This window comes from Photinus pyralis, unplaced genomic scaffold (assembly GCF_008802855.1).
Source record: "Photinus pyralis isolate 1611_PpyrPB1 unplaced genomic scaffold, Ppyr1.3 Ppyr1.4_LG1, whole genome shotgun sequence".
NCBI classification, from domain to species: domain Eukaryota; kingdom Metazoa; phylum Arthropoda; class Insecta; order Coleoptera; family Lampyridae; genus Photinus; species Photinus pyralis.
In genome coordinates this window covers 47,727,344-47,740,830 of record NW_022170249.1, presented here as the reverse complement: position 1 = coordinate 47,740,830, position 13,487 = coordinate 47,727,344, and the positions used below count along the sequence as shown (strand labels likewise).

The 13,487-nt window shown below is 39.0% G+C and overlaps 2 protein-coding genes across 5 annotated transcripts in view; one reads left to right on the top strand and one right to left on the bottom strand.

Moving 5' to 3' along the window:
* Nucleotides 1-4,467, bottom strand: part of LOC116161973 — a 35,561-nt gene extending 31,094 nt beyond the window's left edge. Inside the window, exon 1 of the mRNA XM_031475488.1 lies at nucleotides 4,264-4,467. The gene's annotated coding sequence lies outside the window, so the exon portion shown is untranslated. The remainder of the gene's footprint in view (nucleotides 1-4,263) is intronic.
* LOC116158649 (succinate dehydrogenase [ubiquinone] flavoprotein subunit, mitochondrial) lies at nucleotides 336-11,293 on the top strand. 4 transcript variants are annotated; one of them, XM_031471470.1, is made up of 7 exons: nucleotides 336-503; nucleotides 609-870; nucleotides 5,481-5,902; nucleotides 5,950-6,253; nucleotides 6,299-6,498; nucleotides 10,471-10,668; nucleotides 10,718-11,293. In XM_031471470.1, exons 1-7 carry the CDS (start codon nucleotides 450-452, stop codon nucleotides 11,246-11,248), a joined length of 1,971 nt encoding a protein of 656 aa, XP_031327330.1. In that variant the 5' UTR covers nucleotides 336-449; the 3' UTR covers nucleotides 11,249-11,293. The 4 variants fall into 4 exon arrangements, with proteins under 4 accessions (XP_031327330.1, XP_031327333.1, XP_031327334.1 ...); XM_031471473.1 differs by lacking the exons at nucleotides 336-503; nucleotides 609-870 and adding exons at nucleotides 1,004-1,172; nucleotides 1,264-1,455; XM_031471474.1 differs by lacking the exons at nucleotides 336-503; nucleotides 609-870 and adding exons at nucleotides 1,004-1,172; nucleotides 1,246-1,455.
* Nucleotides 11,294-13,487: the final 2,194 nt, after the last annotated feature.

Below are 13,487 nucleotides of genomic sequence, written 5' to 3'. Positions count from 1 at the left end.
TTCTTCTCTTCATACCTTTTCGTAACTTTCACAAATCCATAATTCTGCTATTGTGATCAGTATTAATGGCAGTTTCTTCTTATTAAAACAGAGCATAGTGGACAACGTCTAAATCTGCTGCACAAGTCTGTAATTGTATTGGTATAGCATTGGCACTATTTTATATTTAGTGTTCTTTAGTTAAACTTTCTTTTGTTGCACGACATTCTGATACAAAAAGAAGTTCAATGTTCAGGTAGTATATTAATAATCGTATTTTTTGACTGGCTGTATACGATGAAAGATCACTGATCGCTGCCATTCACGTGCCTATTATTTAGACACATGCAAATGGTAGGGAGTGGGGAGAAATAATCGCGTGTTATTGGTTAAATGGCAGTCAAAAATTGCCTCCCGATACACTCGCAGTAAAACTGTATGCTAATATTTCGGTTTTTTAGTTTGCAAATATGAGTAGACTGCTGAAAGTGAACTCCCTCATAGCCAAATCCGTATTTTCCAAGGTACCAGTTACGCCTTAAATATTTCAATAGAAAAATCCAATCACCTCTGCATGTTACATAACTGCCCAAACATTTGGCCAAAATCTGACTGCACTTGTTTTAAAGGTTGATGCTCTCCAACCAATCACAAGCCGCGGTCTGCACATCTCGGTCAATCGAGGCGAAGCTAAAGTGAACACCAACCTTTCGAAAGTCTATCCGACTGTCGACCACACTTACGATGCCGTCGTTGTGGGTGCAGGTGGAGCGGGACTGCGAGCCGCTTTCGGACTTGTCGCCGAGGGATTTAAGACTGCCGTAATTACAAAGCTGTTCCCTACACGTTCGCACACCGTAGCCGCTCAGGGGGGAATTAATGCAGCATTAGGTATTTTAGATTCAGTTTAATCTAGCTATAATCATAAAAAATAATATATAATTTTCGGTAATTACTGATAATTGATTTCCTTTCTGACTCACTTAGTTTGCCAATGTCAAATCTAAATTGCTTTATTCTGAGATAAATTAGACTGGCATGGGAATACTTTATTCATTTTTTTTAATGTACTGCACTTTATTGCCAATGGAGGTGGTCTTAATTACTGAAGTTGTTTGTAATCACATGATCTGGTATTTCCACTAAACAATCGCCGAGAAGTTCTTCTAACTCGATTGCTTCAAGGTGAATCGGTAAGAAGTTGTTTACAATAACAAACTTAAGTGATACTGGGCACAATTTGTTAAATCTGTCAACCTTGCCTAGATTTTGTTTACATTTTAGGTTTAAAATCGCTGGATTCCTGCATCTACAGGGTGTTTTGTATGGAACAAATCTGTGTATTTGGTGGTATTGACGTGATCGACTTTTGAATTGTACATTTGTACAGAATAAGAGACCGCAGAACATATTTTTTATTGCGCCTATTTAATATAGGCCCCAGAATTTGTTACTGATCAGTATACAGAGTGGCTTGTAAGTAATATACTATCTAAGCCAATCACTCCAATTTGAAAATACTGCAAACAATAAATCTAAAAAGGCTTAGTTGGCCACGATTTTTTGTTATTGCATAAAAAAAACAATTGAGCACCATTTTTAACAATTATTAAAGTATGTCAAAAATGACTAAATTTAGGTAGGCAAGTATAGAACATTATCTGTAGGTACATTGAATGTAAATATATAGAATCTTACGTAAATTCTAAAATGTAATAATATTTATTTCCTGTGCCCTGTTTAAAATAAGCAAATTGGCATCAACTTTTGGTGTACCCTGAATTCCTCTGATCTTGTGCATTTGACAAATGTTCAGAATATTTTGAGGTCTCCTTTTCGAGATGTAGGCATCCGGCATTTGTCGTGAGACAGCTTCTTAAGTTCTAAACAAATTTGATTACTATTAGTTATCATTTAGGGGCATAATAGAATTTTTTAATTGACAGAAAGACCAAAATATGTAAGTTCTGTCTTTCGGTGGAGTCGTCACAGGGTTGTTATACATTATTTGAGAGTTTACGCCATTCTCCAATCAGACTAAATAGTAATAAGTGCCTCGAAAGTGAGGAAAAATTTGGGCTCCTTTTAATTTAAACTTGACATGTTTGAGCATACTATCTAACATTGCCAAAAAATATATAGGTTGCCATTCAAAATTTTTTGCGATGACATCACATTCTGAAACTATGACGTCAGAAAAAAAATTGAAAACCGTTAGATTGTGGCAAATATTTATTACATATTATATTATCATTCAACTTTTAGTAACAATTTTTTTATGTGACCAATAGTAAAGGTTCCACCATCAATGTTCCTTACTTTTTATTTACCCTGTATATTATATCATATTTATCAAAATTTTGAAATAGCATGCGTCTACTGTCCACCATTTTTATTGATTCGTATTGGCTGCACAATACACAAAACAAAATCTCGATAAATCCATCGCCTACTATTTAAAAACCGTAAAAAAATAAGCATTTTTATTTTTGGTTCATGGCTAAAATTTAAAAAAATGTAGGTTGTGGTACATCAATGTAATCAGGAAAAATTATATAAAAAAAATTACGGTAAGGAAAATTTTTTTTTGCTACGCCACTAAAAATATCTAAGATAAACTGTTTTTACCTTTTTTTTTATCTTGCATGGGTAGTAAGATATGATAGATTGTTCTAACGATATTGTGTGAAGCATCATGTATACAAAAACCGACCGTGTTTTCTATTTTCGATATTTATAGCCTATAGGGTATCTGCGCCATGTGCTATTTTTAGGTCAAACTTAAAAAGCTAACATCTTACTGGATTTACCTCGTGTTTTAAATGGTCACCCTGTAGATTTTAATGTAAAAAGCGAGGTAAAAAGATGGCATGTTAAATTCTCTTTTCAAAAATATAACACACAAACAAAAATTCAAAACTGCAAACTTCAGATTATTCCACAATCGTTATAATTTTATAAAGAAACTTTTGTGTGAAATATTAGAAGCGGCGCCATCTTGGTTTTAAAAAAATAAAAACACCATTTTCTAATTTTTTCTAAATGCGCTAGTGTATTCTGTATTCAATCCAATTAAGATTTAAGTACCTATCTGTCATAGTTTTTGACATATATAAATTTTTCTCTAAAAATTTGAAGATGCAATTATCCATTCATAAATTCATATTTTGTAAACCATCCAAGATAAGCTAGTGCTCTTTTTGGCGCATTTTTGAGAATTAAAGAAAATGTGCCATTGTTTGTGTTTTGTTTGTCTGTCTATCTGTCCGTCTGGACCCACTTTTGCGGTTTTGAGCAACTTTTAGGGGAATTGTCGAGGCCTGGAATTTCCCGATATTTCCCGAGATGCTGTTTTTGAAAGTAAAACTGAATAGCTTTTACATGGGACATTTGTATACGCATGCCTCTAGTGGTACCATGCCATGTAAAACGTTTGAAAATGGGGCGGAAGAGAAGGGGAGTAAACACACCTCGAAACACACGTTCTACCCTTCATGGTATTGCAATGAAAGGTTTTTGAATTTTTGAATGGGCCCTTGCATTTCAAAATTTCTTGAAAAAAATTGCCAAAAACTACTACAGACTTAAATCTTAATTACGTCGCATTCAGAATAAAATTCACATTTAGAAAAAAAAGTAAAAAATGGTATGGTTGCCATTTTAAAAAATCAAGATGGCGTCAGTCTCGCTATTTAGGTAAGCAGCGTCATTTTGAAATTATTTTATTTCAATTCGCAATAGTCGATTATGGCTGTAAACCAAATTCCAAGTTTATATTTCAACTGCAAGCTTAAAAACTTCTAAACGAACGTGCTACGTGAATGTAAATCAAATATGCGCATGCGCGCACTGCGCAATGTCAACTGTCTTCAGATTTTCTGAAATTTTAACCGTAACTGGTTCTAATAAAAACAAACGTAGCGCATATAATCAGAATCAAATTCGCGCATGCGCGAGCTCAGCAATAATCAAGGGTCAAGCTTGCTGACACCAGCCAACTTCAGAATTCAAGGTTGCGCATTCTTCTTGCCTCAATTTTTTTGTATTTTTTTAGTAAAAGTCTACATCCATTGTTCACTTTACTTTGACTGTCATTCGATTCAAATATTGACCTTATTATTTCGTTTATCAACGCAAAAGTTATTGTAAATCTGTGCAAGCTACGTACAACCGCAAGTTTGATTCGAAACAGTAATTACCCCTGCGCCTTTCCTTTAATTGGCTTAATTAGTTCTTTAATAAGTTTTTTTAATTACTATTTTGGTTAATTTATATTGCACTTACCGAAACTTAAAAGGTTTTCAGTGTTGGTGCACTCTTTTATCACCAACTTTGACTGCACAAGTATAATTGCTGAATAAATGGAAACAAGGGATACTGGTAGCATGATTGGCTTTAATTGACATACACTTGTTGACTGACACGTTTCATAGATAGCAATATGTGTACCTAGTAATTTACATGTCCGTATACGTATACGACGTAATGACGAATCATTGCTTTTAATTATATTTTAATTTTTTTTCTATTTATTTTTTTCTTCGATTTGGGGTCAAAATTGGTCGATTTTAAAAAATGAGGTTAGCTTCCGTATACATGTTTTGAAAATGGCAGATTATTCAACAATTATTATAAAGAAAATTTTGTAATATACATTTTTTGGTATCCCTTTTAACTAAGAAAATATAGGGTCATTGTGAAATTGACCATGTTTTGGTTTTCCCTGTATCTCTCAAGTGAACGAATAGTTTGATTTCACCATTTTAAGTTTGACCCAAAAGGAGCATACATTTTTAATATTTACAATATTTAAAACATTAGTCATTTTCAAAATATCCCAAACAATTCCAAAGTCTTCAAAATATTTAACATTTCCAAAACGTTTTTGTCATTTTCCAAACGTTCTGTACGTTTCCAAATTTCCCTAAACATTTTCAGTGTTTTTTAAATATTCGAAATTTCCAAAATTTGAAGGTCGAGGGTAAACGGGGGGAGTTAGTGCAACTCTCTTAAATCACAATTCAAAATAATTGTTTTTTTAAAGGTAATCGATACTTACATTTCGACATTTTAACATTTTCTGTGACATAATTCTTTTAAATTTTCATTTCCAAAATTTCCAATCGTCGAAAATTCTCATTTTTAACACTTAAACATTTCCAAAATTTTTTGAATATTTTCAAAATATGTCATTAAACAATAAATAAATAGTTAATTATGGAAGTTTGCGTCCTTCTTGAATTATATAGTTCGCGCTCATCTAAAAAGTACCCGTATGCTCAGGGTTCTCTTGATTTCTCCTGATATTTTACTGTTAATAAATGGACACATAAGGGGAATCTTAAAACTAGAGTGCGCGCTTGCGCAGAGCCAATTTTTTTATATACTATGGAAATGTTCACAATAGATGCTTCCAACAGAGTAAATAGAAATAGTTACTTGTACTGATGACCAAGTGTGGATGCTGATTGTTTGTGTATTGCTACATTTTTTTCTCACAGGAAATATGGAAGAAGACGATTGGAAATGGCACATGTACGACACCGTGAAAGGTTCCGATTGGCTCGGCGACCAAGACGCCATCCATTACATGACAGAAGAGGCGCCAAAGGCGGTAATCGAATTAGAAAATTACGGAATGCCATTTTCGCGCACGCCCGAAGGCAAAATATACCAAAGAGCCTTCGGAGGACAATCCTTAAAGTTCGGAAAAGGCGGCCAGGCGCATCGGTGCTGCTGCGTCGCGGATCGTACCGGGCACAGTCTGCTGCACACCCTTTACGGGCACTCGTTAAAGTACGATTGTAACTATTTCGTGGAGTATTTCGCGCTCGATCTCATTATGGAAGATGGGGAGTGTAGGGGAATCACCGCGTTGTGTCTAGACGATGGTACCATTCATAGGTTTCACGCCAAGCACACTGTAAGGTACTGTTGTATTTTGAGGGATTGTTAGCTAAGTTTGTACAGGTGTTAGCGACTGGAGGGTATGGTAGAGCGTACTTTTCCTGCACTTCGGCGCACACGTGTACCGGCGACGGTACTGCAATGGTGTCGCGTGTCGGTTTGCCCAACCAAGACTTGGAGTTCGTCCAGTTTCATCCGACTGGCATTTATGGGGCGGGTTGCTTGATAACCGAGGGGTGCCGAGGTGAAGGAGGTTACCTGATTAATTCCGAGGGGGAGCGTTTTATGGAGAGGTACGCGCCAGTTGCCAAGGATTTGGCATCACGAGATGTTGTGTCGAGGGCTATGACTATTGAAATTCGTGAAGGTTTGTCTACTTTGTACTGCCTACGCCAGTGAAAACTCGTTATAGGTAGAGGCGTCGGGCCGGAGAAAGACCACGTTTATCTGCAGTTGCACCATTTGCCCGTGGAGCAGTTGGCAGCGCGACTTCCCGGTATTTCCGAGACGGCCATGATTTTCGCCGGGGTTGACGTGACTCGTGAGCCCATACCGGTATTACCAACAGTGCATTATAATATGGGAGGCGTACCAACTAACTATAAGGGTCAGGTAAGTAAATTTCCTTTGACCTCGTCCTTATCCTATCCTTACCCCTCTCCTAGGCTGGAATCATGAGAGTATGGCGGCCGTTCAATTGAAAGGCAAAGCACTAAGAACACTAACGGAACGTATTTCAACAGCAATTCATTAGGCTACTATGTGAAATTTGTTAATGGCCATTCAATTTTCTTAAGGAGAACCAACCAGCAATTTTATACAAATCAAGAAAAAATTACAGTACTTTACATATAGCGATATCTGGACATGTTCCCCTTTTCCTAGAGATGGTTCTTTTGGAAGGGACCATAGATAATGGAAACTGGAGAACGTGACTGATTAATTTCGCGGTAATTAGACTGTCAGCCGTCAAGTAACTTTCGCTTTCGTAATACAATTTATTAACAACTTGAAATAGCAGCCGATTTAAATTGTTTCGACCTTCGAAAGGGAAAGTTTTAAGTTATTTAGAACTGTCACTGTGTTTTGTTTTACACTCATTATTTCTCTTTACCAATTTTATGATACTAAGTAACTCGATTACGGAAAGGTCTTCTCGGCTTAAATTAGACCGCACCGTAATTAATTCATTTTCTTAACTGATATTCGAATTTCCCGAAATACTTGCCCCTATGAAACTCGCGAGCCACACGAAAAACTTAGTTTTCAACAAACTGGTTACTAATTCTCCTCCTGAACTAATCCCTACTTCTCATTTAAATTTACAAAATGGCGCTAAGCGAAACGAAACGGATTCGTTCAGTTCCACGAATCAAAAGCGCTCGGAAGCCATTCATTACCCACGGCCGTTTAATATTGTAAATTTAGCGCTTTCCATGGATCCCCTGCTATCATTTTGCGTAATCTTGATTGGGCTGTTTTGGGCACGTAAAACCTACTAAGATTGTATTATCGCTCGCCAACGGCTGATTGTCGCCAGTAATGGCCATTAACCGATCACGACAGACACGGAAAACAGTGATCCATAAATAAGAACCTACTGACTTTTGAAACATTGAAACCCGTAAAACTAACCATCTAATTGGAATACCCTGTATACTGCCTGGAATTCGAAAAAAAAACCCAACACCAGGGCTTCTGTTACACGCCCCCTGGAAGGTTTATCTACGGAAGAATCGCCCCGGCAAGATTCGCTCAGAAACATTCGCCACCGGAAATTTGTTTATGGAAGATTCGCCCTCGGAAAATTCGTCCTCAAGAAAAATAGCGTGACTACCACTTTGTGATAAGTCAGATAGCATCAATAAACTACGGCGTATTTTGGTTTGCGAGGTGTCCCCCATACTAAGTTTATTACTGCATTTCTTTTATTAAAAAAATGTGACATTGTTTGCCTTTGTTCGTCGGTCCGTTTTGAGTTACTTTTAGGGGAATGGCCCTGGAGTCCCAAAATGTGTCTGCGATATCCTGTAATCCCGACCGTAGGCGATCTATTAACCGCTGAAAAGTTGAAGGGGAGTTCCTCAACCCAAACGACATGCGCTTGAAACGAAAATCTACAAAATGCGACGTGAAAGCACTCTTATCGCGGTCTTTTTCTTTACCGGAACCTGCCAATAATCGGACCATAAGTCTAGCATACATAGTCATATATAGTCCATTTGTTATTACTGTTCCGATATGGAATTAACTCCACTAAATGCAGCGTTAACTTTTTTTTACTTCACGTCGTCGATTTAATATAACTAATTCTATTAAACAAACTGCAACGCGCTATTGTTGACGTGCAGAATAAGAATGAACAAAGTACGGTTCCGAAACGGTTAATCGATTCTAGATCGTATTGCTTACGTCAAATAATATTAATTGAACTGAATTTCGCTTGCATCCCGTTTTTGTTTACAGCAATGTTGTTTACGCCTACTTGATGCCATGCCATGCAAGCGAAATTCACTTCAATAAACATTCTTTAACGTAAGCGATATGAGCTAGAATCGCTTAGCTGTTGCAGTACCCTACTTTGTTAATTCTTATTCTGCACGTCAACAATAACGCGTTGCAGTTTGTTTGAGAGAATTATCTATATTAAATCGACGACGTGAAGTAAAAAAAGTTAACGCTGCATTTAGTGGGGTTAATTACATATCGGAATAGTAATAACGGATGGACTATATTTGATTTTCTTGGCGGCTTAACAGCTCGTCGATGCGCGGTAACGGATAACGACCCGTGATTGTAACTGCGTTAATTTTCTGGTAATCGACATACGCGATAGGAACCGCTTTTTTTAGGAACGAAAATCACGGGTGGGCGGTGGTTGGCTAGAATGTGTCTGCTGCGTGCATGCGTTCTTTCAAAATTTTCTTTTTTCCAGGACTCTGTCTGTAGCAGAGCTGTGTACTGCTCGCGAGTGTTTCGCTCGAAAAAGCGCTGCAAGCGGAAAAGGCGCTTTTCGGAGCGGCCGCTTGGTGCTCGATATTCGAGCGTTAGCTTAAAGTGCTCGGCGCTCGAGCGCTTTTTTCTGCCCACGAGCTGTTTTTCCGCTCATGAGTTTTTTTCGCTCCCAAGCTCTTTTTCCGCTCCTGAGCGTTTTTTTGCTCGTGAGCGCTTTTGCCCGCCCTCAAGCGCCGAAAGATTAAGAGTGCCGCTCGCGAGCATTTTTTCCGCTCCCGAGCGCTTTTTCCGTTCTTGAGCGTTTTTTTCCGCTCACGAGCCCTTTTCCCGAGCGCTCGCGATAAACCGCTCGAGCACTTTTCAAGCAGAACGGCTCGATGCTCACGAGCATTTTTGAGACAATTAGTGGTTTTTTAGAACCAGCTCTGGTCTGTAGGGGTGGTACAGCAATCAGCGTTTCCTCGCTTAGTTTAATAACATGCTCAGCATATGGGGTGACTTCGTTCCGTAGTGAATTGATGTGACCACGCTCTGTAGTGTTCCGAGTGACAGGTCAGATTTTTATACTGCGTCCAGAGGCAGAGATAGAATTTGAAACTTTCTCCGCCAAGAACCTGTACCATCTTCCTGGGTTATCCGAAAAGCAGAGTTTTGTGAAAGGTCCAATATTATATCCGCATTTCGAATGAAATCTGCACCCAATAACGTGCGACCGTTCGTGAAGTCAAAGGTTGTCAGAAGGAACGTAGATATCTTCCGTGACAATCGTTACGCGGTTTGATTGTCAATTGTTTATTTTTATTTTTTAATTTTTTTTGCCTTTATTTTTGAGTGGGCGGGGTTTCAACCAAGGCTGCTCTACCAACCCAACCCACTATATATTTACAAATATCCATGCCCGAACCTGGATTCGAACCAGGGACTCTAGATCGTTCTTGTTCCACACCTGTAGGAAACAAAGAAGAAAAATTCACCATATGAAAAGTCATGGACGATACAGATGACGCTTGGCCGCTAGTACTGCAAGTGGGGCATTTCCTTCGAATATGCCCGGGATTACCACACTCAAAGCAGTTCAGTTTGTGAGCATTCGTCGAGAATCTTTTGGTACTACTTGGCCATGAGTTTCCGCGCATTTTGGTCGAATCTCGACTGCTTTGTCGGTAGGCATCGCTTTCCGAGTGAAGGAAGGTTCAGGTTTGATAAACGTTCCCTACTGCGGAGATTAAGAGGGCTAGGTATATCATGTTCTGCTTGTGTGTCTCCTGCAACTTTGGATCTTGTAGTAGACTAGACGCCATTGCAGCCGTTCTTTTTTTCCCGAAAATCGTGAGCAATTGCCGCTACTTGTTGAGTCACCGCAGAAGTTGCGTTGTTGTTGCTTTATCTAGAAGAAAAGCGACTATGATATTTCGAAGCATGTTCAGCACACGCGGTTCATGATACAGCGGGATTCCCAAAAATTGAATATAATTCGAAACACGAAATTTCGCTTTAAAACTTATCTCACTGTCCACACAGAACACGATAAGCGGCGATAAAGCGCATTTTTTAAAGTATTTCGCGTTGCGATTGCTGTTGAAATACGCCCTCTTGCAAGAATCCAAGTTAATGAAGTAACAATTCAAGGTTCTCACGACTGTAAATGGCGAAGATAAGATCGTCCGCGGTCTGTACGCGTGCGGCGAAAGTGGTTCTACAAGTGTGCATGGGGCGAACCGGCTTGGTGCGAACTCTCTCTTAGATTTAGTGGTCTTCGGACGTGCGTGTGCGAAAACGATTGCGGCAGAACACAAACCGGGCGAATCGATTGGAAAACTGAGCGCGGTAAGTATCCCACGCTATCAACACAATCCCTGGATTAACATCTGAGTAGAACGCAGGCGAGGCCTCCATTTCCAATCTCGACTGGATTCGCTACTCTGACGGACCGATTTCGACCGCCGACTTACGCCTACGTATGCAAAAAACCATGCAGAAACACGCGGCCGTGTTTAGAACCGCCGAGTCATTGCAGGAAGGTATACGGTTAATGGAGGCGCTGTATGCCGACTTGAAGGACATTAAGGTTTCCGATCGAGGGCTCGTCTGGAATTCGGATTTGGTCGAGTCGCTCGAATTGCAAAATCTGATGATCAACGCAATGCAGACAATAGTGGGGGCGGAAAATCGAAAGGAATCGCGCGGCGCGCACGCGCGTGAGGATTTCAAAACGAGAAGCGACGAGTATGACTATAGCAAACCCATCGAAGGCCAGCAAAAGCGGCCAGAGAGCGAACATTATCGTAAACACACGTTAACTACTATTGACGATAAAGGTAAAGTTTCGATTAGATATCGACCTGTCATCGATCACACGCTTAGTAAAGATGTTGCAACAGTGCCTCCTGCAATTAGATCGTATTAAAAAATTTTTTAGTGTGAACAGGTGGTGGTTTGTTTTAAGAATTTTAAAAAATACACAGATCCTTTACCTTGATCCTCTCGCTTTTATTTTGGGAAAATTTTTTGAAGAAATCTTAATTTATAATAATACGAATTTGACTGCATAGTGCCCTTTTTGAGAGACTCATCTAGTCATTCACAATGGCAAAAATTATTGAGATTTTTCGGGCACCTGGTAGTGTCTATGAGTTACCGGTAAGGCAATAAAGCGTTTTTACTTAAAAAAAAAGGTGCTTAATTATGTGATGTCTTACATCATTTTTTAAAAACCACCTGAATTATTTATTTATTTATTATAGAAGATTGCGTATTAGCTGTGTATTTTTAATAATTTTAACGTCGAAAATAGTAATACTACTTTGTAATTGCGTATTCTTAAGAGTTAAAATCAGTTTGTTTATGTTTATGTACATAAATTTATCAATCATTTTATTATTGTTATGTTTAATGTTCGTACATGCCAATGATTGCTTTAAGTGAACAATACACGATTTTTTCAATTCGCGAGTCTTAATACCTAACGGTCCTCGCGTTTTGGTCCAGTCTCCTTGGAAGGTGCAGTTAAAAAGCGCCATACAAGATGGCCGATGGTTACTCTTTGCAAAATGGCGTCAGCTTTTGGCCTTGTGTCAACTCGTTCGAACATTTTGCCGGCTACTCCAAATTAGGGTTTCCTGCAGTCTTATGCGGGTCACTCAGTAATTGGGCGTAAGCCTGTTGAGGGCCTAGAACAAGAGGGACAATAAATAAAATAAATAAATTACAAGGAAATTAATTATTTCATTTATTCGTTGGTTCATTGGTTGGTATAAACATTGACTGTATACACTAAAAGTAAGAAAAATGTATACTGCAGTACGTGTATATATTCAGGATGTGGTAAATGAAGAGGGTCATTGTAAGTAAAATAAGAGCGGGTTAAATGCCACTGTCGTAACCGAATGTTGAATGACAAAAAGCTTGCGATAGCGCATTTAAACCATTCCACGTCGTAAGATGAAGCGCTGATTGGGTCAGATTTTACAAGAGCGATACCTATAACTATGAGTGTAAATAGCGGGAAAGCAGCATTTCGTTAAACGATTGTACGCGATGTCGTTTTCGCTAGTCGAGCCGTGCAATCTTAAGTCAATCGGTCCTTTGGGCGGACCCCGAAGAAATAAATTAAGCCAAGAGCGAAAAATGATCTTCATAGAGCCACCGCCACATTGCGGACGCATATTTTCGCAGCATTTTCGAGAAAGATAGTAAAATAGTTGAAATTTCCACAACGGCGCGCGCCATGATTCTATAACCGGTCCGTGCAGACTGCAGAGCACAACTGGGAAGCCAATGAAAATTCCATAAATGAGAACTGTATATCCGGTCCATGCCGGAGCGCAGCTGGGAGGTCAATAATTTCCATTCTGATTGAAAGCCGTGACCCGAGCGCACCTAGAACTCCTGGTGCACAAACACTAGAGGTATTTGTGAACGTTTTAGTTTAATCGCGTCGTAATTATTGCCATCTTTCGTAATTATTGTCATTTTCGTAGTTTTCACTTCGTTTTACTGTATAAACAGCGTTATTTTGTATTTCTGCACCAAACAGTTTAAAAACATGTTCTAGCGATATATAAGACAGTGTACTGTGATGTACCCAAGCCGACAGCGCCCGCGCGAACAAAAACGGATAAAACACGCACTCGAAACACCAGCCTAGTAATTATCAACCTCAGACTCGACAATGGCTGGATTGCTTACATTGTGAAAGACCAGATTACACTGACTCTTATTAAAGGAAAGGTGGAACGCAAATAACACGTTTAGTAGTGGTACAGACGGACAAAGTGCGGAGCGTTTGGAAAATGCGCTAAAATGGATCGCCGAAATGTATGTACGCGCATAACTTCAGAATGACTGCACCAAATTAGATAATTCTTTTTTGTTGTCTTTGTTATTATCAGGACAAGGTTGCTCTTTCCGTCATCTTAAATCGCAATATGACTAATCGATGGCGCCAAAGTGCGATTTACTTACGGACCTCTTAAAAAAATAAGAGGTCAGTGGATTTACTACGGCTCTAGAACTTCGGGCGCAAGACGGTCACACGTTTACGTATGCCCGCGAAGGTTTTTGATGTAGTAAAACACTCAGAAATTCTAACGGGACCGGGAACAGTAAAAAAAACAGAATTTGATATTTTACACTATGTCCAGCTT

Coding starts and splice junctions, on each gene's coding strand:
- LOC116158649 (XM_031471470.1), top strand. CDS start 450: ATGAGTAGACTGCTGAAAGTGAACTCCCTCATAGCCAAATCCGTATTT. Junction 5,903..5,949: donor GGTTTCACGCCAAGCACACT/GTAAGGTACTGT, acceptor AAGTTTGTACAG/GTGTTAGCGACTGGAGGGTA. Junction 6,254..6,298: donor GACTATTGAAATTCGTGAAG/GTTTGTCTACTT, acceptor AACTCGTTATAG/GTAGAGGCGTCGGGCCGGAG.